The 26,400-nt window shown below is 42.6% G+C and overlaps 1 protein-coding gene and 1 long non-coding RNA gene across 7 annotated transcripts in view; one reads left to right on the top strand and one right to left on the bottom strand.

The window, feature by feature from the left end:
- DCLK2 (doublecortin like kinase 2) overlaps positions 1–14,797 on the top strand; it is a 156,381-nt gene extending 141,584 nt beyond the window's left edge. The window contains exons 13-19 of one of the 6 annotated variants that reach the window (XR_012904152.1): positions 1,005–1,082; positions 2,920–3,016; positions 5,787–5,867; positions 8,127–8,243; positions 9,315–9,395; positions 13,438–13,504; positions 13,898–14,797. Coding sequence is in view for 4 of the 6 variants with exons in the window: in XM_006111577.4 (XP_006111639.2) it covers positions 1,005–1,082; positions 2,920–3,016; positions 5,787–5,867; positions 8,127–8,243; positions 13,438–13,659 (595 nt within the window). In the remaining 2 variants the exon portion in view is untranslated. Of the gene's footprint in view, positions 1–1,004; positions 1,083–2,919; positions 3,017–5,786; positions 5,868–8,126; positions 8,244–9,314; positions 9,396–13,437 lie in introns of all 6 variants that reach the window. The other 5 variants (XR_331241.4, XM_025185463.2, XM_006111577.4 and 2 more) reach the window with 5 other exon arrangements.
- On the bottom strand, positions 6,658–25,344 carry LOC142829598 (uncharacterized). The gene is made up of 3 exons (XR_012904153.1): positions 17,036–25,344; positions 9,257–9,392; positions 6,658–7,875 (listed from the first exon to the last, which is right to left on the bottom strand). It is a non-coding gene; the product is annotated as an uncharacterized LOC142829598 (long non-coding RNA).
- Between the last annotated feature and the right edge of the window lie 1,056 nt (positions 25,345–26,400).

Genomic DNA, 26,400 nt, shown 5'->3' on the forward strand with positions numbered 1-26,400 from the left:
CAGTAATATCCTCCTCTGATTTTTTTTTTTTAAATGGGCTGGTACTGAAAGAATCTGAAACCGATTGATAATTATTTGGAGTAGGGATGTAAGCAAGTAGTTGAGAAGTCAATTAACTGATAAGCCTAGGCTTATTGGGTAGCCACGTTAACTATGTGACTACTCGCATTCCCTCCCCCCCCCCCACTGCCTCTATATCAGAGGCAGTAAGGGGGGGGAGCAGAAGCTGGTGCTGGGGGGAGCTGTCTTAAAAGATGGTGTTCTCCCTCTCTCCCCCCAGCATTGTCTCTATGGTGCAGCCTTCCCCTCCCCCCCACACACATATGAGCTTCTACCTCTATCAGAGGCAGCAGTGCAGAGACTGTGGAGCAGCCTATCTGTGGTAGCCCAAGCTGGCTGCGAACAGAGGCTGCTGGCCATGAGGGGTTCCAGTTACTCGATGGGACCCCCCGTGGACTGGGGCTACTGGAGGTAGTGTGAGCCTGGCTCAGTCCCAGCTCATGCCAAGTGTGGGACCTACTCCCACTGTGGCTCTGCATTTTAAATGTAGTAGGAGCCAGGTGTCCTGCCTGCTCAGCTCTTACTATATTTAAACTGTAGAGCCACAGCAGGGGTAGGTCCTGGACCTGGTGCTAGCTGGGACTGAGCACCTTCCCTTATCAACTAATTGTGTAGTTGATAAAAATGTTATCAACTACACAGTTGGTGAAATACCTGCTACTTAACATCCCTAACCTGGCAACTTGGGGATTGTGATAGAAAAACAAAGAAAAATGTGGGTTCCTCACAACACTCAATACTCTGGAGGACATCAAGAAAAATATTGACAGTTTGCCACTCTTGCTATACTTTGAGATTAACTGAAGGACATACACTCTTCTCCTATCAAATGCCTTAGGCAGGCTTTCTGTATGTATTAATTTAAAAAACTAACTAACTGGAGGTGACACATTTGAGAAGCTTGCACAAGTAACGCAATCTCTTTCTTCTCCTCCTCCCCCTAGATATGGCTTAAAGGTGGATATTTGGGCTGCAGGTGTGATCACATATATACTGCTTTGTGGATTCCCACCTTTTCGCAGGTGAGTTTAATTCCAGGTCAATGGCAGAAAATAAAGAATTAATTACCTGAAGAATTGTTCGGATAAGATAAAGAACCTGTTTGTTTTCTCCATCCCCCAGCAATAGTCAATGCCAGATATCTTCCCCAAGATTTTTTTCTCCCTTTTCAACTGGCTTATGTCTGAGGGGTAGTCGTGTTAGTCTATATCTGCAAAAATGAGGAGTCCTGTGGCACCTTAGACACCAATAGAATTGATTAAGAGGGTTTCACCCACAAAAGCTTATGCCTTAATACATCTGTAGGTCTCAAGATGCCACAGGACTCTCATAAATGAGGAAAAACAATGAGATCACCTTGCCATTTCACCAGCTGGCATTTTTTTCAGTATTTTTGGACGCACAAGAGAGAGGAATGTGGTCCCACCTTTTGTTTAAGGAAAAAAAAAAGAAAGGGGGAGGTGACTAGCTGTTGGTTGTGTAGCAGTGTTATACTGTGAGAAGCCAGCTTTTTCTGTCCCTTTGTCCTCCAATCTCATACGCCACAGCAAGAATTCAGTGCAGTGAGCATGTATAGTTCACCCTCTAGTGTTTGGCACTGGGAATTTCAGTTGACTGTTTTTATCTTGAAGAAGCATTCACACAGGTGATTCCAGTTACAAGTTGAACCTCGCTAGTGTTGCACCCTTGGGACCTGACAGGTGCCAAACCAGAGAATTTGCCAAATCACAGAAGGTCAATATTGTTTAACAGCATTACCAACACTTCCATTGCTTACTGCACATTTAGGAGTAAATTAGAGCTAAATAAAAGCCCAGAACACTGAGAGCCAGGACTGAGAGCTGTAAATAAACTGTATGGACTGTTGGAAGTTTGGCTGAAACCATGATAAGTGGACATCCGGCTAACTGAAATCTTGTCACACCATGGATGTTTTCAGACCAGAGTGTGCTAGACTGGAGAGGTTCAACTGTAGCCATGCTTGTTTAAATAGCTCAACTAATAGAAATAAGTTATGTAGTTATCAACTGTTTTCATTCTCATCGTAAGCTTAATGCCCATCATATGACAGGGTTTGTAATTAGTGAATCATGAACTTATGGTTATTTTGCATGTCAAATATGTATTCATATCCAGCTTTAATATCATACTTCTCTGGGATTGTCTGAGATGGGTATAAATATCTGGGACTTTGAAGGAAGGAATCAAACCACATTTTAATCAGAAAATATCTGTTTTTTCAAGGGCATGACATATGATTACACAACAAAGGACACATATTTAGATGAGTTTACTAAAAGTTAAAATTTGCCACACTCAGGGCTACATTTCTCACAGATTGTTTTTAAATTATTTTGGAAAGAGCAGTTTTTGTGTAGTTCTACAATTTCTTTTTCAGACAATTGTTTGTTTCACTTTCAAAGATGTACCGTATATCCCTTACAATTATTCTGTGTTGCTGTCATTCTTCTGGCTACCAGAATTAGGTGTGAACAAATAAAAAAGACTCCAAGTAATGTTGCTAGAGATTTAGATCACTAACCAACAGTTAGTGAAATTGTAAAATTGGTCCCAGCCGATGTTCCCTCTAAGATTTTCCAACCATGAGCGGAGTGGATTTTGGCTTGGGTACCAATAATGATATATTTCTTCCCTGTATTGTCCCCCATCCTGACCACGCTTGAGAGTTATAATGATGGTGTGATACTGCCCAGACTTAAACTTGTAGAGTATGAGGTAGCAAACAGCTGTAATGTTTTATTTGAATGTTGCTTCTCCACCTAAAAATGTAACTTTAATGCCTCTGAGACAAAAATGACCCCTTTTCTCTTGTTCTCTCCCATTGTTTGTCATCCACAGTGAGAACAATCTTCAGGAAGACCTCTTTGATCAGATCCTCATCGGAAAGCTAGAGTTTCCCTCTCCATACTGGGATAACATCACTGACTCAGCTAAGGTACTTAAATAAATTAAAGTCCAGGGCTTCAAGCTGTGAAATTGTTTGACAAGTCAGGGGGAGCATTGTGGCCTCCTGGCTACACAGAATTTGTGCTGTTGTACCATTGCTGAGTATATCCCAAACCCATTGTGCCCTTCAGAGCAACGTAGTGATGAAAATGGAGGTCTCACAATTCTACTTGTTGTTGTTTTGTGGGTGAATGACTGTAACAGAATGCTGATTGCATCCAGTGAGCACTGCAGGTAGTTTAGTTTATTTAATAACGACTGTTCCAGTGCAGCTGAAGCACTGAACCTAGTATATGTCTCTCTTCACATTTTCCACCTCATCACCCTTTTGCAAAAGGGCTGCTTCCTATGTGGACTAGACACTGTTCCTTTCATCTGCTCCATTTTCACCTTTAGACTAAACACCTTGGCTGTGTTTAGACCTGCATCCCTTTTCCGCAAAAGGGGTGCAATTAGACACAGCGCAATTGCAAATGAAGTGGGGATTTAAATCTCCCCCGCATCATTTGCATGAGCATGGCTGCCGCTTTTTTCCGGCTCGGGGCTTTGCCGGCAAAAAGCGCCAGTCTAGACGGGGATCTTTCGGAAAATAAAGCCTTTTCCGAAAGATCCCTTATTCCTGATTTTAAGAGGAATAAGGGATCTTTCAGAAAAAGCTTTATTTTCCAAAAGATCCCCATCTAGACTAGCGCTTTTCTCCGGCAAAGCCCCGAGCCGGAAAAAAGTGGCAGCCATGTTCATGCAAATGAAGCAGGGAAGATTTAAATCCCTGCTTCATTTGCAATTGCGCTGTGTCTAATCTGCATCCCTTTTTCGCAAAAGGGGTGCAGTCTAGACACAGCCCTTAAGATGGCTACAGATGATTGAAACACAAACAGCTGATTTGCCAGTTACTAATACTTTTTTGGATAGCACTTCGCTTTGAGTTATAGATTGTCATTTAAAGGCAGTGTTTGACATTCTACCCCTAATTTTTGAAGGGGCCCATGTGCCTGTAAGTGATGTGTGAATAACTCTTCACAGGGGCTATTGCTCAGGTTGGGGGCACTTGGGTGCTTTACAGATTAAAATCACATTTTATTATCCAGAGAAACAAATTGGCTACATTGCTCTCACTCTTGTAATGACCCTTATCAGACCATAGTCCCAGTTTTTCCTTAAGATAAATGAGTCTTGCGTCTTTCTGAGAGCAAGTCAAAGCCCTCTGCTTCGCATGGGCTTTTGGTTTTCATAGCAGCATCTTCCCCTTTCTTGGCTGTTAGTATATGAATTGTGGCCAGCAGTTCCTAGTTCACAGCTGCCAAAATGGTTCCTTCCTCAAGTCAACTGGCAGTTGGCACACAAGAGAGCAGCTGTCAAATCAGCACCAAGCAGTGTAGGAGGTGGCTTGCCTGCTCCAAACAGGAACTGAGCAGATGTGACTAGCCTGAAGCATCTGCCTCCTGACCCTGGCTTACATACTTGCTGAGTAATGATGCTGAGCTGGTCATTTCCCAGAACTGGAGAATGAACACAAGCCCCCTAATTGCATATGTATTGTATTTGCAGAGGAGTCACTGTCTGCTAGGATAAGTGGAATATTCTTCTTTAGGACATTCAGCAACAAACAACCCTGAGACAGCAGAAACTTTCCAAAAAAATGGGTCAGTTGGTTTCAATTATGGGAATTATTTGCCATTAATTGATTTCTTGTGAATGGTATTTTGTGTGTGGAACGTGCATCTGTACCAGTAAACTGGCTGTCAGTTGTGATTTAATACATTTGATGAAAGTTTGAGAAGGAAAGTTTCACTGAGAGTTCATAACTTCACTGACTGCCTTTTGTGTGACTAACCTCAAGATTTACTGACAGTACTGAAGAGACGCACTATAGAAATATGCTGTGAACCATCTGTTGTTTCACCTCTGAACATTTTGAAGGCCTTGATTCAACAAAGCAAACAAACATATGCTTAGTTAAATGTATGGTGCAATTCCAAATGACTTCATGAAATGTAAGCACATCAGCCCTTTCATGGGGAGAAGGAGGGATCCTTAGAAGATTTGTCAGGCTGGCTTAAAGATCTCTTTCTGCTTTTGGAGAAATTTAGGGTGGCCATAGCAGGGCAAAGAATCCATCCCATTGTATAGATAATTCCACTATTTAGCAAACACTGGTGCTGTCAGTCATTCCTTTTAATAGAATTCTTAACTGTGCTCTGTGCTTGATGGGTAGTTTTCATTTTCCAGCTGTAAAGGAATAGTATCATTGTCTTGAATTTTTACAGGTGGCTCCAGAGTTAGCACTTAAAATAAAAAAAAAATCTTTGTGTATTAGTTTATGCTCGGTACAGTCAAGCCATCCCTGCTAGTAATATCTTTTCAAATTCTGGGTTCATAAATGCACTTGACTTTTGGTACAAGCTGGTGCTCTTGGTATGTGTTTTCTGTTCTATCTTCTCTCCATAAATTACTCAAACATCATGTGCCCTTGTGACTTTCCAGTTATAAAACATTATGGGACTTTTTCTGTTTGGAGGAGAGTAAGTATGGTACTCAAAGGGTGTAATTCTATTCCAACCATTCTGTCCATGCTTCCTACATGTATGTACAGAAGAATACATTGTATGCTACAGCTGCAATTCAGAGTGTGAGGATACCACCTGTCAAATGGGAGTTTTGCCATTGACTTCAGCAGGTCCAGGATTTCACTCAGGTAGTGGGAAAACACCACTGTAAATGCTATGTTGTTAATGTTCCGTCTCTTTTTTCCTCCACAGGAGTTAATTAGTCTGATGCTACAGGTAAATGTAGAAGCTCGATATACAGCAGCCCAGATCCTAGGCCATCCCTGGGTGTCCGTGAGTAAACTCTGCATCATACTTGTCCCTAATTAGATATTAACATTAAAGATCTAACTCTTAATAGTGCTGTGTGAAGAGCAGAGTGTCGGGTGCTGCCAGAAGTAGTGACCAAACTCAGCTTTGCCCAATTCTGTTCATCAAGCATTTTATGTCTGCTACTGCTGAGTTACCATAAATTATACAGTAAAGGGCAGTACAGGCAGTCCCCGGATTACATCAGTCCAACTTAAGTCCGACCTCTAGTTGCGAATGGGGGGGGGGCTGCCTCCCCCACTGTCGCCACCTCTGGTGGCGCAGGGGGCGCTTCCCCTCAGCAGACCAGGGAGATGCGGAGCGGCTTTTCTCACTGCAGAGGACACGGGTGGCGGGACCACCGAGACGCACCATGGCAAGAAAAGCCGCTCTGCATCTCCCTGGTCTGTGTGGGGGCGCAGCTAGTGCGCCCCCTTCCCCCCAGCAGACCAAGCTTTTCTCGCTGACGCCTGGGGTAGAGCAGCTGGGGGGCTGCCAGGTTGGTCCCACAGCGCCAAGATGCAGCACTACTGGACCAACCCGGCAGCACCCCAGCTGCTCTGCCCCAGGCGTCCCCAAGTCAGCTGCTGCTGAAACAGACCAGCGGCTGATTCCAGGAAGCCCAGGGCAGAGCAGCTCTGCCTCAGGCTTCCTGTAGTCAGCCGCTGGTCAGTTTCAGCAGCGGCTGACTTGGGAACACCTGCGGCAGAGCAGCTGGGTTGCTGCTGGGTTGGTCCAGTAGTGCTGAGGAGTGGCGCTGCAGGACCAACCCAACAGCACCCCAGCTGCTCTGCCCCAGGCATGTCCGATTCAGCTGCTGCTGGTCAGTTCTGACTTGCATACAAATTCAACTTAACAACAAACCTATGGTCCCTATCTTGTACATAACCCAGGGACTGCCTGTATAGTCTGAAGTCTACCCATCTGTTGCACAGAAGTTATTGTTATAGAAACACATGAAATTGAATTTCCAAAAAAAAGAATAAGGAGGTGGGGAGCAGTCAAATGTGCTAGCATGACTTTTTTGTGAAAATAAGAGGATGCTTTAGAGAGACAAGCTAGTGTAGATATTGTCCTGGCCAAAATGTTGGCTGTTAACTTAGAGCAGCATTTTATCACCCTTACTGCTCCACGAATAGGTGGATGCCAATTTTATATTCCAGCAGAGCAGGATGAGGTTTTTTCTGACTACCAGAAACTAAACTGGAAGGCAGTGGTAGCTATTCTGATCTCATTCTTTTTACAGTCCATGAAGCACCAAAAAGGGCCCTCCATCCCAGATGAGTTATCGCTAATACCCTTTACCAAAAGTAAACCTAAGTGCTTGTTTTTGAAATTTGGCTCATAAAATACATACATGGCAATGGCAGCACTGGCTTTGTTAAACATTATGTAGTCAAAGGCGTTTAGATTACACGTACAGTTACCTCATGTGTAAAATGGAGAGGAGCAATGTAGGGTCCCATTTTCAAAAATGTAACAAACATGGTTTGTGTGACTTTAGGCTGTAACTCCCCTCAGGTTTATCTGTTATGATACAAATGTGGAAGATTAGTAATCAATGAACTGATCTTACCTACCATCAGTAGTAGCCAAGCATTTTTTGTCAAATTCATCTTTCAGTTTGTAATTGTGAGTTTGCAGGCTGAATCCCTAAGCAAAATTGGTACAGTTTACCTTGAAAAATAACTTAAATTAAACCTTGGTTTTCTGAGAATATAAAAAGGAAAAAAGTGCATTTTCTAGCATATAATCGTCTCCCGCTGTTTAGCCACTTAACTATTTTTGTCCATACAATATTTATTACAATGCACAACACATGGAAATAAAGATAATAATTAAATATACTTTTAGATCATCAGCATTTTAATTACTATTACTTTTCATTTGCAACATTGCTGCAGTGTATAAGCATATTAATTACATTTAATGGCATGAGTTGTTAGCAGATGTCTTGTCACAGCACACTCCTAATATAGTGTCCTCCCTTAATCTGAAAAACAAAATGCCACATTTTAAGCCAAAGTTTCTCCTTCCAGGTGCATCTCACTTGAGCTTTTCTCAGCAGCAGACATCTTTTAGAAGAAAAATGTGAACATTTCTACACTTACGTCCGTAACATGAGCAGGGAAATCAGGATGAAGAAAAAAAAACCTCTGTTAACTTGCATGTCATTTTTCTATTTCAAAACACTTTCTTTTTACCCTAAGTCTGAGGAATAGTGTGTGTGTGTCATTTATACAGGATGATGCCTCTCAGGAGAATAATATGCAAGCTGAAGTAACAGGTAAACTGAAACAGCACTTTAACAACATGCTACCCAAACAGAACAATACAACCGCTGGGGTCTCTGTCATCATGGTAAGTAAAGGCAATATTGTTATGTGTAGCTATTAGTTTTGTATTTGTCTAACATGTTTAAGGGACTATGGTTCAAATGCTCTATCAAAAACAAGCATGGTAATAGTGTGTGTAAATCTATTCTGTACCTATCATGTAATCTGGCCCTCATTTCAATGTGAGTCGGTTGTTGCTCAGGAGCAGCTAGGTCTGTATTGAGATGCACTAATTGAGCTGTAGATATTTCTCTCACACACATTCTCTCTCAATGTCTACTAGTTTGTAAATCACTGAAATCCTTTCCATTATCATTTTAGTGGTTGTGTTCCTGCAGTAGCTTTGGTCTGCTAAACTAAATTTTCTGAAGTAAATATTCTATCTAAAACCCACTTCCTCATCATAGGCTCTGTTTAATCTTTTGGATATTTCCTGGAGCTAGAAGTGGTTCTATCTAATTTCTGTTAATGAATGTTATCAGAGTCTAGACTTCATGGGAAACATGAATCTTAATGCAGCCTTCTATATCAAATTCATGAGTTGAATTTTAAAAAGTTGGGGGGGATGGGGGGGAGAAGCTACCACCAGACAACAGCAAGCTCTGGTGGTGGGCTCAGCCCAGCTCCATTTCCTAGACGATGCATCAATTCACCAGTAAACTTGTTACTTACTAGTAGTCACTGCGGTGCTCCAACAAGTTCTCACCCATGCAAGTGGTTGTCATCTTTTCCAGTACAGGGATGGATACTATGCACAAAATGTGTCTATCTTAAAGCGGTTATATTGCACAGATGTATTTTTGCTATGCTGACTGACACTTTAGCAACACAGCACTTAGTTGACTTGGTTAGTAACTAGACATTTTTTTCCCCACTTAAAAAAAAGTATGAAGACAAATGTATGAAGACCTAGCAAGTGTAGGGTCACTGTCCCGTTTTAATCATTTAAATTTGCCTGCTTACAGATATGTTCATGTGCATATCTGTATGAATTGACAAGTTCAAAAGTAGGGATTGTAGTAACATGAAAATACTTACAAGAATTAAGACAAAACTGATTTCCAGTTGATGCTGTTGTCTACATTTCATTTGACAGCTTGACTTGGCAGTTTGAGAGAGACTTCAGAGCTTCATTCTTTATACAGTTGAGACTGGATAAGCCTGAAGCAGAAAGCTGGTATAAAATTTAATAAGAGTAATTTTAATTCTAACTCTTGGCCCTTTCCAATTTGCATGCGACTTAAGCTTGTTTCAGCTCTGAGACAGTACAGCATCTGGCAGCTTTTCTGTTTTTTTACCACCTATGCAAGTCAAAACACAAACTTTTTCTTTCTCTCCCTTATAAATTTTCCATATAACTTGTTAATCTGCCTACTTCTGTAACTGAATAGACAGGGAAGATAATGTCTGAGTCTTCTATTAAGATACTGAGTGGAAAAAGGAAGCTAATAATAATTTAGTTCCATGCCTTTTTTCTGACTCATCTTTGTCCTGGTTTATCTACATCTGTGTTCTAGTGTTATCGAGTTTCTTAAGTCTAACATAGCATCACAAAACCAGATCACTTTATCTTTTATGTGTGAGGAAACTGTTCGACAAAACCCTCTAGCATGATATAGCCACTTAATAGAGGTTCTTAGAGCAGAATTTCAGCCACAATTAATGCAGAGGACACCATCATGTGGTAGATAAATGGAACTGCACAAGAAACCTGATTCAGGCTGCTACTGGGAAAGCATTATTTCTGCAAAATCCTTTTATTTACAGACTTTTTTTTTTGAGAATTGCAGTTTTTTATCTTAAATTTGTTTCAGTAATGTTAGTTCTGTTTAAAAGTAAGTGTAGTTTCTACTTTTCCTTGCTTCTTTCCTTTTTCCTCTTCTCCCAATGCCTGCATTGCTTTCCTCTGAGTAGGTCCAAGGCAATGGTACGTACTAACTGCAATGTTTTGTTCTGCTGCACCCAATACATGTTCTGAGTTTGACAAAAGGAGAAATAACAGCTATCTTGCAATGGGCAGAATTTTAGAACTGCACAAAAGCAGTGAAAGAACATTTTTCAGTGATGGTCCAGATAAACATTTATGCCATTTTACTTAGTGACTTTTATATCTCTGAAAATTTTCTGCAAATCTAGGCATAATGGCTATTTTTCACCTTGCAAAACAGATTTTGTGAAAGGGAAAGTTGGAGGCAAGATGGCCTTCCAAGTAAATCACTATTTTTGAGAAATGTGTGCCTCTGGCTTGTCTAAACATTAAAGCTAGTCCAAAATAACATAGGTGTGACTTTAACTTGTCCTCCTGATTTACTCTGTACTAATTTTCACATGTTCACAAGAGGGCAAGTCAGCACTCAGTAAGGCTTCTGGAATGAATATATGTTGTTCAGACTGGTCACAGGAGTGATCAACAGTGTAGAATTATCTCCATCAGGAACAGCAGAGTTAAACCTCCCAAGCTGGGGCCTACCAGTTGCAAATGGGTAGCCAAATACTAAGTCAGCCCTGTTCAAACTGAAAATGCTTCCTTCTCCAAGGACCTGTTTTGGGAGGGGCAGTGTACCATGTACATTAAGGTGTCACTTAATTGAGGAAAATTATGTTCAATATCACTATTTCCACTGTTGAATAACTTGTCTTGGACTAAAATGCAAGCTCCAGCTGCTGTAAGAATAATTATATATGCAGAGAGGCTGGTTTACAAAGTACTGTACATATAACTAGTAATTGGAGAAAGCTCTGGCCCTTTGACATTCAGTTAAGCATTTCATTGTATCGTTTGTCCTAACCCTACATAGAGCTGTAGTTGAATTAGATTGCAAAAGTCCCTCCCCAATATAGTATGTAGGATAAGGAGTGACAGCTAAAGAAAAATAAGCATCCAACAGTCACAACAGCTGTAGTGTCCTTACTAGGCTTTGTGAGTCTCTGTTACTGTAATTCTGTCCTCTAAACAGACCTGGCAGGAGATTATTCCTGCTGCTATACTCTGTGTCAGCAGACTAATAGTTTGGTGATGGAGGGGGCTGTCAGAACTACTGTTCTCTCTAAGGATGCTTCTAGACTACATTCCTCTTTCGAAAGAGGAATGTAAATGAAGGGAATCGAAAATGCAAACGAAGCACAGGTTAAAACCCTTTTTTGAAAGAACCTTTATTCCTGAAAAAATGAAGTTTACAGGGTTCTTTCGAAAAAGGGATTTTTTTTTTAAAAGAACTGTCTAGGCTTTTTTTTTCCGAAATAGCAATCAGATGCGATTATGCAAATGAAGCTCAAGATTTGTAAATCTGTGCTTCATTTGCATTTTCGATTCCCTTCATTTACATTCCTCTTTCTAAAGAGGACTGTAGTCTAGACACACCCTAGGGCTGTGTCTACATTGGCCCCTATTCCGTAATAGGGATGCTAATGTAGCACTTGGGAATAGGCAAATCCGCGGAGGATTTAAATATCCCCCACGGGATTTGCAATTTCATGGCTGCCGCTTTTTTCCGGCTTGTAGATAAGTAGGAATAAGAGATCCTCCGGAAAAGAGCTTATTTTCTGGAGGATCGCGTCCAGACTGGCACTTTTCTCCAGCTTATGTACAAGCTGGAAAAAAGCGGCAGCCATGAAAATGCAAATCCCGCGGGGGATATTTAAATCCCCCGCAGATTTGCCTATTCCCAAGTGCTACATTAGCATCCTTATTATGGAATAGGGGCCAATGTAGACGTAGCCTAGAGGTATAACCTGCCCTTTCCCCACATGGGTCTAGGGACTCACTCAATTTCTTCCATTATTTTTAAAAGGTGAGGGTAGGAACACCATTATTAGGTACTGAGGGTGCTCCAACCAGGATCACTTACCTTTTTTACTCTCCCATGTTCCCCACTCTAAGGCTATGTCTATACTGCACTCTAAACTTTAAATAACCTATGCAAATTGTGTAGGTTATTTCAAAATTTTGTGCTGTGTAGAAATAGTGCTGTAATAGCATGCGCCCATTATTTTGAAAAAAACGGGTGGCTTGTGAAGACAAATAGGATATGTCTGCACATCAGCTTTAAGTCACGGCTAAGGATATCTCCAAAGCACAACCTAAGATGATAAAACACTTTGGTGTGGTTTTTTTTAAATAGAGTAAAGAAAATGGAGCCTCAATGGCAGGACATAAAATATTTTGACCTGGACTATGCTTATCCTAAGTATAAATCTGAAAAGTTAGCTCCTAATTTTCATGTACATGGTGATTGTACAACTGCATGTGCTTCACTTTTGTAAAGCTTTGTACAATGTTCATTTAAAACAACACCTGCTTAGACAGTGCAAACCTAACAGGTAAACTGTAATTTTTGTTTATGGTCAAATACTTTGTAGATTTATTTCAGCTATTTTTATGTGATCAACAAAATTATTTTCATGTATTTTAGCATGACTACTTGAAGGCCTTCCATGCCTTGATAAACACACAACAAATCAAGAATTTACATGACACTAGGGCTTTAAAGGAAAATATTTGATGTTTTTAAAAAAATCTACAGTGGCTGTATATCCATTAGAAAGGCAGGTTACACTATTGTTTTGATACTAGTTCTTGGAAAATTTGGACATGCAGATGCTAGAATGCTCTTCAGTTAACTAGCAGGTACTTCTGTAAATTGAACAGTCACCGTTTGATTTAGCTTGCAAATCAAAGTTGCCATTTTAGCAAAGGAGTCAGATATTTAAAAAAAAATCTGAGAGGATACTTCACAATATTCCTTAGTCCCCCTTCCTCCTGCTTCTATATAGTGAATACTGCTATGTTGTGAATTATCCAGCAACTATTTTCAGTAAAATGCAGATTTGTGCAAGTTTAAAAGCCAGAAAGTGTTTTAGTTTAAATGAGGAAACTGCTCACTATACTACATTGTACCCATCCCTGCCTGCTGGTCTGTATCAGACTTGTGATACAAAGTTTTAACTTTTTTAAAGTACTTCCACACTCTGGACTGTTAGTTTTCAATGACTTTCTTTTTATAGAGAACTTGTTCTCACTTACATGCTGTGGCATGCATAGGAGATCAGTTATCCCACTAATCACCAAAATGCCCTAAAATTGCTAAGATTTCTCATGTTATTTCTCCTTTTTCTGAGTCTAACGCATGCCCCAGAGATGTGTGTTGTGTAATGTTTTAATAGGACAAGTAATATGGGTCATTGATATAACTGTGTTTGTCTTCTACCTTCCATTTTAGAACACAGCTCTAGATAAGGAAAGTCAGATTTTCTGCAGCAAGCACTCTCCGGACTCTAGTAGAGCTGGTACGCAGAAAACTTCTGTGATTATTGCTGCAGCTGAAAATCTTCATGTGGCTGGGTTCAAGAACCTCTCCTCTGCTTCTTCTGAGCCAATCAAATCCCACACGCAGCCTCTCTCTGCCTGTCATGACAATGCTGAGGAACAACCCACTCTGTAGAAGCAATGTAAACCAAAGCCCCATTGCTAGGCCAGGAGACCTCATCATATCTGTAGTATTTCAGTTCTCACACTGTCCTATGGCTAGTCTAAGGCAGACTATCAGTATGCGTGCGGGTGGGTGAAATTTGTACTGTAGCCTTTGCCTTCTGAACATGGAGAGGGGAAGAAATTCTGAATTTTTTAGATTTGTTTTTAATCACTGGTGTTGGTTTAATGCAGTGTTTCTCACACCCTAGGAATCTGACTAGCTTAACCTGACCTAGTTAAATAAGAACTTCAAGTGGATGAACAGTGTCAAGGCCTAACTTCTGCAAACACAAACACTCCTGGTCAACAGAACTTGTTCTCAGAAAAGGGGGTATGCACACAGACAAAGCTGTATTTGTCTCCTGTCCCAGTAACTATAATGACTTGAGTTTAGCTGAGCTGAAGAGGCAAGTTGCTGTGAAAAACTTTAGTGGATTAACTGTACAATATTGAAAGGAAAGGGATTCTTTTTCTCTACTACCAGACTTCAAGATAGTGTTTAGATCATATGACCGTCAAGTGACTTTGGATATAACAACATGGGCAGTTATTGGTCTGAAGACTGCAGCTAAAGAAGCTTTTTCGTTCTAGCTATTGCATATCCTCCCCACACAAACTTCAGTATCCATTAGAAACAATAAAACTACTTTGAATGGAAAGCTTGCTGCATGTTACATAAGCTAGGATGGAACAGTTCCTAGTTCTAAGGCAAGCTGACTAACAAGAGCTGCCACATATTTTATTACCATCCTCTTCTTCATCTAGTGCAGGAACTGGAAACCACACTGGAGACCCACTGATCCTTAATCTGCAGTCAAGGATGGAAAGCATTTTATCTCTGATACCGCTTGGTTTAATAGTGTGTACTCAACTTATTCATTTTTCTGCTTGTTACTGAGACAAATTGGTCCTAGTTCATTTTCTTTGTTAGCTATTACTTTCTACTAGAATTGTAACAGATCTGCAATAAACTTTCTTCCCAAAAAAGAAAAAATAGTCATTTATTCCCGTGAGAACTCAATTTCCAGACAGCGCTAGAAAGTTGAATGGATCAGTAAGGAACAACTGTCCCGCTTGAGACACTTAAGGTCCTTATTCTCAAAGAGCAGCTCAAAACATTCACAAAAGATCATGGGCACTCCTACTGATTGTGTCACAATGTGCTGGTTTCCTTTGGAGACAGTCACTCATCTGGCCCTCGGTTTTTAACGGTAACTTGAATTTACAACATGACTATGGGCTTTGCTGGAATTATGACATGCTTATTATTGTTGGCATGGGTTAGTGTGATTTGGTCTTCGAAAAAAAATTTGTTGGCTGCTTAATTAATAGATCAGCAGCAAAGACCCTATCTATAGTTCATTAAACTTGTTTCATTTACTGGGATAAGGGGAAACTGTGTCTGATCTTCTATTAAAAACACCTTTGCTACATCTAGACTGGCAAGATTTTCTGCAAATGGAAAACTTTTCCGTTAAAAGCATTTTCGGAAAAGAGCGTCTAGATTGGCACGGACACTTTTCCGCAAAAGCACTTTTTGCAGAAAAGCCTCCGTGCCAAACTAGATGTGCTTTTTCGCCATTTTTGCGATCGGTGCTTTTTTGTGCAAAACAAATCTGAAGCTGTCTACACTGGCCCTTTTGCCTGAACGGGAGCAGCATAGTATTTCTGTAAGAAGCACTGATTTCAGACAGTAGGAAGTCAGTGTTCTTGTGGAAATTCAAGCGGCCAGTGTAGACAGCTGGCAATTTTTTCCGCAAAAGCAATTGCTCTTGCGGAAAAACTTGCCAGTCTAGACGCAGCCCTAGATTGAAGCACTGCTACTCATAGAACCATAGAGCTGGAAGAGACCTCAGAAGGTCATCAAGTCCAGCCCCCCTGCTCTACGCAGGACCAATCCCAACTAAATCAACCCGGCCAGGGCTTTGTCAAGCCGAGAAACACCTCTAGGGACGGAGACTCCACTACTTCCCTAGGTAACCCATTCCAGTACTTCACTATCCTCCTAGTGAAATAGTGTTTTCTAATATCCAACCTGGACCTCTCCCACCACAACTTGAGACCATTGCTCCTTGTTCTGCCATCTGTCACTACTGAGAACAGCCTTTCTCCATCCTCTTTGGAAGCTCCCTTCAGGAAGTTGAAGGCTGCTATCAAATCCCCTCTCACTCTTCGCTTCTGCAGACTAAACAGACCCAACTCCCTCAGCTTCTCCTCATAGGTCATGTGCTTCAGCCCCCTAATACTAATGCAGACTGATCCCGTCCAAACCATGGCATTACACAAGTATATACTGGCAAGTATGACAATCATATCTCAGCCTCAGAGTACAGAAACTAGTCAAACATCATGTAGCTGGTGATGTTAAATGTACATAATGTATATTAAACATGTCCTGGGTTGGGCCTACAGGAAGAAGTGTGATTTTCAGATGGGTCATGAAGGGCAGAATATAATGCAATGCAGGCTGCATCGAGGGTGCACTATGTTGAAAATGACAGTGGGACAAAGAGGATGAACTGGATGATTGTGTAAAGGAAGAACCAGCAGAGAGCAAAAAGAGGGCTAGACACAGTTGGAAGAGTGGTCAAGGTAGACATTGAGGGTAGAGAAACCCAAAGAAGCTGAAAAGTGATAAGGACCTAGCCAAGTACTTTAGGTGTGGAGAGAACCTATGGGATGGGGGGGGGCGGGGGCGGGGGTTGAAAGTAGCAAGTATTAGCAATACTATTGAAGTGACAGAAGTAGTCTTCATCAAAAATGACATTAAGGGTTTTTACACCTGGCCAGTAGTCAGGATTCCTGATTCAGGAGTCCTGAATGAATTGAGCTTGTGAAACATCTAGAAACCAAGGTCAGAAAGGCACATGGAAAGGAAACTCAAGTCTGTCTCATCAGTATAGTGGCAGTAGTTAACACCACATAAATAGATATCACTTGCCAAGGACAGAATCCTAAGAAAGGCTGATAGTGTGTGTAAGCATGAAAGTAGTTGGAGAGAGAAAGATGATGAGTAGCATATCTGAAGCTGAGAGAGAAGAATCTGTACCTAAATAGGAAGGCTAATTCTTCTTTAGCTCAATATAACCCTGTAGCCTGATCTTTAGATTATGTATTATTGTACTGATTACTTAAGAATTCTTAGTTACCACTCTGAGGTTTAACTGCTTCTTGTCCCAAGATGAGGCCCAGTATCAAAATTATTGTATAGTTGGGGACCTAATGTCCCATTTGCAACACTCACACTATATGAACTGTATTTACAATAGTTTAGTAAGGTCACGCTAATGCAGTAAGGTAGACAGAGAAATAGTACAGAATGTACAATTGACTAACGATGTACTCACCACCTATTGCAGAACAACCTGACATGTTGGCCATTATCTTCCTTCTCACCAGTGACCATCATCCTGGCACCTCCCAAGGGCTACTTCTTTCCTTCTGCACACTGGCTGGGATACAACTTAATATATTTTGTTGATAGGTTTCTTCCATCTTCCTTATCTGAATTTCCTTCCCCTACTCCTGTTGGGGTTAGGGATGTTAATTAAATTGCAGATAATCAGCTACTCGATTAGTCAATAAGGGGGGAGCGCTCACTACTAACTCTGTGGCTCTGCTGTTTAAATGTAGTAGGCAGCCTGGCTCTTGCTACATTTAAACTGCAGAGCCACAGCAGGGTTAGCTCCCAGGGGCATTGTTAGCCAGGACTAAGCAGTCCCCTGATATAGGAGAGGCAGCAAGGGACTGTGAGTAGCCAACTCAAGTACCTTAACTACCTGATAAGCCTAGGCTTATCAGGTAGTTGACTATTCAACTACTCTTTTACATCCCTAGTTGGGGGTCTCCTTTTCTATGTTAGTATATTAATGATCTCACTCTATCAGATTACCCAGTATCATTATAGGTCACTTTGTTGACATGGCACTCTTACGGTTTGACATCTGACAATATTATAACCAAATGCTGGTGTGTTAGCTTTTGTTCCTGCAGTTATCTGGTGTCCTTATGGACAAAATTCCCCTTACACACACTTATTTTCAGTTCCTCAACTCCTAAAAGTGGCCATTAGCCATTTATCAAGCTTAAAGGCTGAAGCCTTATATACTAACTGCTGAAGGAAATATCTCTCAGGAAACAGGCCTGTTGGTTCCTTAGATTATTGTTGAATAAAATAAACACTAAAGTGAGCTAGCCTCTATGGACCTCAACTCTTTGAACTTGAACCTGTGCACATATATCATAGGAACACCTATTTATGGCCCGAAGCGCTCATTTCTAGCTATAAAATCTCTTCCCCCTCCAAAACCAAGTTCTCAGCTGGTGTAAGTTGTCATTACTCTGCCTCCAACTAGAACCACAATGATTCACGCTAGCTAAGTATCTGTCTCCCCTTCTTTAACCTGTAACACGAATAAAATTAATTGCTCGAAATATAGAAGTAAGATACAAGATGATTTATCTACAGGTCCGCATTGACTCGTGCCTATCTAGTAAGTATTTCAGTAGCCTAATAAACACACCTTTGACTGTTCTATTAAATGTAGATATACATTTCCATTTCACTGTCAAGCTGATGTAAAGAAAATGAGAGTATTCAAAATTAACAGATGTTTAGAGCTGCTTATCCCTTTGCACCTGTCCTAGTGATAGAAATTATACATTAAAAAATAACTTACCAATTTTTCAGTCCTGCTCCTCAGATTTAGATGCTGTAAGGCTGTGAATGCTGCCAGCTCATGCCGTTTTCATGCTATTTCGTGAATGTACAATTTTGTATAAAACCTAGTACACTTGAGATTGAAGGAAACTCAGCAGTTAGCATGATTATGCTGTTTCTAGAGATAAAAGCCAAGCTGATGTCCGGCAAAATACTTATGCTGCTATTCATATTAACAGAACATTCCATAGCAAGTATTCTAGATTTTCTTGCGATTAAACTGGAGCCTTGTGGTGAGGCCATTGTGAAGCTCTCAGGTATTTCTGAATTAATTATAAAATAATACATTCATTAAAATCATGTGAGTTAGTACAGAGAAGAAATGTCCCCTCTCCCCCCAGTGCTACTAGGTGCTAAATTGCTATCAAAGACTAATTGTGATGTCACTGTAGTGCTTTGCAGAATAAACTGAACTTACAGATAGCCATGGAATTTACTTCTCTTGACCCCTGGGTACTGAAAGAAGATGCAGATTTCTGAAGTTGACACAGACTCATTGTGATAGAAAGAAAATGAGTAAATTGCACCATACATGTGTTTTCAACTTGTGCTCCTTTTAATATGAATACTGGTTATATTTGTGGCCTGAGTGTGATCCACAGTGTGAATATTTAAAAAAAAGATCTCTCAGGATGATAGGGGCTAATTTGGCTACGACAAATCAGGAAAGAGATCTTGGAGTTATCGTGGATAGTTCTCCGAAAATTTCCACACTGTGCAGTGGCAGTCAAAAAGGATGTTAGGAATGATTAAGAAAGGGATAGAAAATAAGACAGAATATCTTACTGCCCCTGTATAAAACTATGGTACGCCCACATCTTGAATACTGTGTTCATTGCTCTCCCTGTTGAGATACTAAAGAAAGAACATGTACCGTTAACTATTATCAACAGTCACCAGTGGGCTGTCACAATTGTGAGATGTGGCCCCCTTTCATCAAGCTATGGATCTGCTTTGCTCCTGCTTTCCCCCTGAACACTTTTCAGCCTGTCTGCAACTGTGGAGCCTGAGGTCATATGGAGGAGGGGAGAGTGGGCAGTAAGGAATTCAGAGGCGACTCTCAAAACAGTGGCTAGTAAGTAACCTCTCTTCTGCAACAATCTCTATGCATCACACTTATGGAAGATCAGCAAACGGTGCCCCACTAGAAGGATAGTGGATGAGGCATTTTTAGCCAAATATGGATAGTAGTTCTGCTCTTCCAAACCAGGCTAGATGGAGCATAATAATAAATCCAAGGGGTAATGTCAGGTGAAAGTGTGCAACAAACCCCTTCATCCTGTGAGAGTCTGCTTTATAGTAGGTTTTTTTCCTGGCAAATCGCCCCATCTGCTACAAATAATATATTGGAATTTCTAACTGACTTGTTTTCATCCAGGTAAAAACCATAGTGAATTCTTTAGCTCTACAGTGTAAGAATTAGTTCTCTGGGCACTAATGCTGTTTAGGAAAGATCAGTGAGACAGAAATACAGGTGACAATCTGGGACCACTAAAGGTTTGAATCTTGAAGGGACTTCATGATGATTTTATCCTGATAGACTACTGTAGAACATGGTACGCCCACATCTTGAATACTGAGTACAGATGTGGTATCCTCACCTCAAAAAGGATATTTTGGCCTTGGAAAGGGTTCAGAAAAGGGCAACTAAAATGATATGGGTTTTGGAACGGGTCCCATATGAAGAGAGGCTAAAGAGACTGGGACTTTTCAGTTTAAAAAAGAGGAGACTGAGGGGGGATATGATAGAGGTATATAAAATCATGAGTGGCGTGGAGAGGGTGAATAAAGAAAAGTTATTTATTAGTTCCCATAATAGAAGAACTAGAGGACATCCAATAAAATTAATGGGTAGCAGGTTTAAAACTAATAAGCGAAAGTTCTTCTTTACACAGCACATAGTCAACCTGTGGAACTCCCTGCCAGAGGAGGCTGTGAAGGCTAGGACTATAACAGTTTAAAGAGAAGCTAGATAATTTCATGTAGGTTAGGTTCATAAAAGGCTATTAACCAGAGGATAAAAATGGTGTCCCTGGCCTCTGTCTGCTGGAGATGATGGCACGAGACAAATCGCTTGTTCATTGTCTTCGGTCCACCACTTCTGGGGCACCTCATGCTGGCCACTGTCGGCAGACAGGCTACTGGGCTAGAGGGACCTTTGTTCTGACCCAGTATGGCCATTCTTACGTTCTTAACATGGAGTGGTCATCGAATTAATAAACTCCCTCATCCCTCCAGCAGATAGAGTGGCTATTGAGGCAACAATTTTGATCAATAAATGTTCAAGAGAAACTTGTGCAAGTTTCTAATAAGGAAAGTTCATCAGCTTTATTAGGACAAAATTTAAGTCTCGTGAAGGCAACAACTCCCTAATGGGGGAAAATGCATTCTCCATGCCCATAAGCAACCTGGAGATGGAAGTGTGAGAGAAGATCGCCGTATCCTCAGTGGAATGAATGAGCAAATATTGCTGCCTTTGGGACATCTTGGGAGACTAAGAGTGTAACCACACTGCAATTAGACATCCCTCGTTTGCCCATGTGAGCTGCCTTGGGCTCAGGCCTAAGGGGCTGTTTAGTTACAGTGTAGGTGTCCGGACTTGGGCTGGAGCCCCAGCTGCAGGACCATTGTGAGCTGGGAAAATTCCAGAGCTCAGGCTGCAACCCAAGCCCAAATGAAATAAACAAGCCCTTAGCCTGGGGTCCAGAAGCCTGAGTCAGCTGGCATAGGCCAGCGGAAGGCATCCAACTGCAGTGTAGATACAGTGTGAGGCCAAATTCAGAGACTTACAGATCAGAAGATATTCTAGGACCACAATGAGCGCAGCTAGAGACGGAGCAAGTCCTTTGGTAGTTTCTCAGGTAGTAAACAGGTACCACAAGAAGAGGAGTCGGAGGAGGCCTGAGGAGTGGGGTGAGGGAGAAAGGACTGAGATGTGTTGTAAGTCAACAGTGGCTCTTCCCCACATCATTAGAACTCCAGTCTAGAGGCCAATGCTGAGGACATTTTGCAGCAATCCTGCTCTTTGCTCACTGCATGTCACGCTTAGTGATCATCTGACAGTGACCTTCCTCCTGTTCCTTGCACAAAGACAGGGCTTGTGGCATCCCACAGGACATAACTGAAGTGCAACATCATAGCTTCTTAGCTAGGCACTCAAAAGCCTGGGGAACTCAGGAGTAGGCTCTCCTACCAAATGCATCGAACTTAAGACAAAAGTTGGGAGGAGGCAGCCTTGTTCACCCTAGCTCTTCTCTGTACTGTGGGGACCATGTCATTTGTTCAAGGATACCGTATTAAAAATGAGATGCAGCAGTTGGCACAAGATACATCCTTGTCATCTTTCAGCCATAGGTGGGGTACGAAAATGGAGCAAGCCAGATCTCATTGGCTGTGTCAAAAAGGTCAGAGCCTAGGCACAGCCAGCATGTCTGTGTAATATGTCTAACAGGGGATCATGTGTCTCCAGTCTTGTGATCCCCCATCTGACATTCTCCCCGAGAGTTCCTGAAACTGTCTCCTCCTCAAGACAGCAAAGAGATGAAGTAGCCAACTGATTTTCTAGTGAGGAGCCATCACTGTTCCTCCAAAGGAGGTTTGTATGATGAAGTCTGATGAAGTCTCCACTGATGAAGTGTCATCCCTTTGCTCAGATAGAGGCAACCTGGTCTAAATGAACAGGGAGCCTTAAGCATCTGCTCCTTAGTGGGGCATGCAAGCTGCACACAGGCTCATAGCATGGATCCAATGCAGAAACAGAAGGCTTTGATGGGGCATCTATCTTTGGTATGACTGACAGACAGGAGGCACATCTCTTGAAATCCTTGCAAGGTTTGATCCCAATTATGGCACAAAGGCCTTTAGGACATAGCCAGGCTACATATGCTAAGTTATTTCAACTTTTCTGCACTATTTACAAGAAACTAATAAGCTAAACTATGGCAAAGTCTAGCCTAAAGACATGAAAGTGACTCCATTTGCTCTCTGTGGTGGTACAGAGGGACTGAGGCAGTTGTGAGGGCGCAATTCTTTCTATAGAGTAGGGTAACAATATCACTTACATTCACCTCCAAAAAGATAAGTCTTTTAAAGACAGTTTCACAGCCCAATGGCATGAGTGCTCTGAGAACCAAGGTGGCATGCAACAACTAGTGCGGTAGGGTAGTGCTAACCAAAATTGTTTCTGTTCTTAATTTAAAAATCTGTTAGAGCCTAGGGTGTCCTACTTGAGACAAAGGAGTGAGATATCACCCTCTGCAAAAACATCTTCTTGCTTTTCAAGTTGGCTCTGAATAAGAGAAGAGTCCCATTGGTTTACAGGTCAGGTGGAAAGGTCACAAACTTTGTTTTTCAAAGTTTTTAGCCTTGTCACTTTAGCCTTCAGAACTCCTACTTCACATCAGGGCTTCTGCTCTCATTGACTTCATGTAATCTTCAGGAGATGATCAGAACTTTGCTGCATAAGGCCTTAATTTCTTCCCTTATCCCAGTTCTTCAGCTCACACCCTTTGCACAATAACCTTGAAAGGTGTGTTTCACATTAGGTGTGGTGTGGAAGTCAAATTCAACTTGTAAAAGCTGGCCATGAAGTGAATTTTCCCCTCGTGAGTCTCAGTCCTGCAAGGTTCGGATCCCTCTACCCTGACAGCAAAGTACTTAAGCACATGCTCAACTTTAAATATGAGAGTACAGGTTGAACCTCTCTGATCTGGAACTCTCTGGCTCGGCAACATCTGTGGTCTGGCAGGATATTGCCAGACCAGAGAGCCCCATGGCAGTGTAGTCTCAGCAGGCTTAGGGTGGCTGTCGAGCCAGCAGCCTGGTGGCCAGGGGAAGGGGGACCCTTGCAATCTGCTGACAGACCCCAGGAGAGCCCAGAATCTGTCAGCAGAGGGGCTGACCTCCCCTGTCTGGCAAATTCCCTCCCTCAGTGCTAGTCAGGTCCCAAGAGTGCTGCACCAGGGATGCCCAACCTGTAGTTTAACTGTTTTCCTGAATGAGGCATGAGTGCTCAGCACCTTGCAGAACTATACCCTTGATAAACAGTGCACACAGTCACAATGGGGAAAGGAGGGAACACTGAGAAAATCCAGAAGAAAATGGAAGCTTGTTCCCTTAGGCAAACAGAAAATAACAGGAAATGACCAATCCCAAAAGCCCACCTGTTCTTTCTACATTCCTGTATAATGCTGTATTGTGGCCAGAGAAAACCATATTGGAACATTTTTAATCTCCTGAGCTACCTGAGATGCTTTCATCAATTAAATATGTATGTTCAAATATTGCAAATTTTCTAAGATGTAAAAATGTCTTTATATTCTATAGGCATCAATTCTTTTGGAGAAAGCGAAGTACAAAGGCTAGTATATAAAGGCCTTTTATGAAAAGATTTTGTTCCTAAATTTCCCCACACATGTATATGTAAATAGGCTTATTAGTTTCATGAAATGCTCTAAAATATAAACACATTTATACTAATAACTCTTATCTAAACAAACTGCTTACAAAAGAGAATTTCTTCTTTTTGGATCAGTTTTTCATTTTCATATATTCTACCCCTTGCATTTCCCTCAGGGCTAGCTGTACTACTTAATCACAGAGCCTCAGGCAATATGCAGTTAAATTTCAATCAACAAACAAAAATCTAAACCAATATCCTATAGTTTTTGATCGCCAGCTTTTACTTATCAGCCTTAGATTATGACATATAAACAAACTATGATTTGGACCTTCAAGTATATCAGTTTCCCAAGTACGCTGAATTAAGTCCACTGAAGAATAAGCTATTTTGCATTCCATAGTAACACTACTGCAATACAGCATTTGGTGAGAGTATTCAATTCAGGACTTACAACTGTTCTAACTAGGGATTTTAGATAGAGATTAATTGAATAGTCATGTAACTGCATCAAATTTTAGGGGTCACCTGATTATTCGATAGTCCCAATGGGCAGGGTCAGCAGCCAGTGTGCTCCTGGACCCACACCTGGGGAGCCCCTGCCATCCTATGCTGCTACCTCTCTATCAGAAGCAACAGTGCAGGGTGGCAGGCCAGAGCTGGCCCACGAGGGGAGCCAATTTAAAAATCAGTGTAGGGTTGCAACAGCTGTCCTCGGGGGTCCAAGCTCCCTGCGGACAGAGGCTGTGCCAACATCCCACAGAGCAGCCTCCCCCATTCCCCCACATACATGCACACACACATGGGTTTCTCTGATAGATACATTTACATTATAGAGCAGCGTTTCTTAAAGTGTGTTCCGTGGCACACTGGCAGTCAGAGGTGTGCTGGGGAGATGATAGAAAAAATTCTGCTCCCCCATTCCCTGCAGAGCCTGTAGACAGTTCCCGCTGTGGCAGCCTCCCCGCCCCCCCAGCGCGCAGGATAGCCCCTGTCTCACAGGGTTTCCGCTGCTGTGCAGCCTCCTTTTCCATGTGTGCAGTCAGCAGCTTTTACAGAGGCCGCTGCTGCTGGGAGAGGGAGGGGCTGGCCGGAGCTGAGAAGCTGCTCCCGGACAGCAGTGTTTTTAAACTGCTGCCTGGCCCCTCCACCCCACCTGAGGCGCACTCAGGCTCTGCTGTCCGCTCCCCTCCCCCGTCCCCTCACCTGCTGCATGCTCAGGCCTCTGCTGCCCCACATTCGCTGCTGCTCTCTCTCCCCAGCCTGCTGGGGAAGTGGCAGAGTTTAATCTGGTGGGGACGGTCCCCCCTGCCAGCAGGAAGCCTGGCCTGGTGCTGCAGCTGTGCTGGGTTCCCTGCTGCATGGGCGGGGGGGGAAGAGGGGGAAATTGGGGACTGAGCTCTCTACCCCCTCCCCCCCAAGAAACAAGAGCATGCTCCCTGGAGGCTTTCCCTGCTGCAGCAGGGTGCCAAGCCAGGTAAGCATCCCCCTCATGCCCAGACCCTGCACGCAACTCCCCCCCCACTTCCCCCCCCCCCCCAGACCCCGCACTCCCAGCTTGCTCTGACACTCTGCCCAAGTCCCCTCTTGCACCCTCCCTCCTGGCCAGACACCCTGCCCCAATACCTGCCTCCTGGTCAGACATTCTGCCCCAAGTCCCCTCCTCTACCCTCCCTCCTGGCCAGACTCCCTGCCCCGATAGCCTCCTCTACCCTCTCTTCTGGCCAGACACGTGACCCTATTTAGCATTTGTTTTTATTCTCATTTTTTTGTGGTCTACATTTTCAGCTTTGTGTACCAGGCAGTCTTCCTGGGGGGAAGAGGAGGGGTCATGGCACATTGTGACCCCTAGGTCTCCCAGGCCCAGTGGTTAATTTTTTGCTCGTCAAAAAAAATCCTTGGTGCTCTCCATAAAAAAAAAATATATATATTCTTTGGTGTTCCTCAGTCTTAAAAAGTTTAAGAAACACTGCTATAGAGGAAGCAGCATAGGGGGAGTGAGACTCTGCAAAGCCAGTGCTCATGGGGAGCCAGCTTTAAAGGCAGCTCTCCGCCTCCCCCCGCCATCAGCACCAACTCCTGCCTCCCCTACCCTCCAGTGCTTCTGTGGGAGACAGCAAAGAGGGAGTAGGCAACTCCACATAGCCAGCATGCAAGGAGAGCTGGCTTAAAAGTCAGCTGCCTATGCATATTGGTTTTCACCTGTCCCTGTCCCCCACACTGCTGCCTCTGACAGAAAGGCAGCATGGGGCAGGAGAGGGGAGAAGAGGGAGCGGCTCACGTGAGCCATTACGCATGGGAACCTGGCTTGAAAGCCGGCTTCCCACATGCATCAGCTCCCACCTTCCCCTCTCACCCTCCTTGCTGCTGCCAGAGGCAGCAGCGCTAGGGTGGGGGAGGGAGATGCCAGGCAGCTCCAGGGGTCTGGTGCTCCTGGGGAGCTGGCTCTAGCCTGCTCCCCTCCTTCCTGTCTGTGCTACAGGGGCAGCAAGGGGGAGAATGTGTGTAGTCGCTATGATGAACCTATAAGCCAAGGCTTATTGGTTAATCATGTATTCGACTACACATTGACATCCCTAGTTCTAACCTGCCTA

The sequence above is a fragment of the Pelodiscus sinensis genome, chromosome 5 (genome assembly GCF_049634645.1).
Source record: "Pelodiscus sinensis isolate JC-2024 chromosome 5, ASM4963464v1, whole genome shotgun sequence".
Classification (NCBI taxonomy): Eukaryota; Metazoa; Chordata; order Testudines; family Trionychidae; genus Pelodiscus; species Pelodiscus sinensis.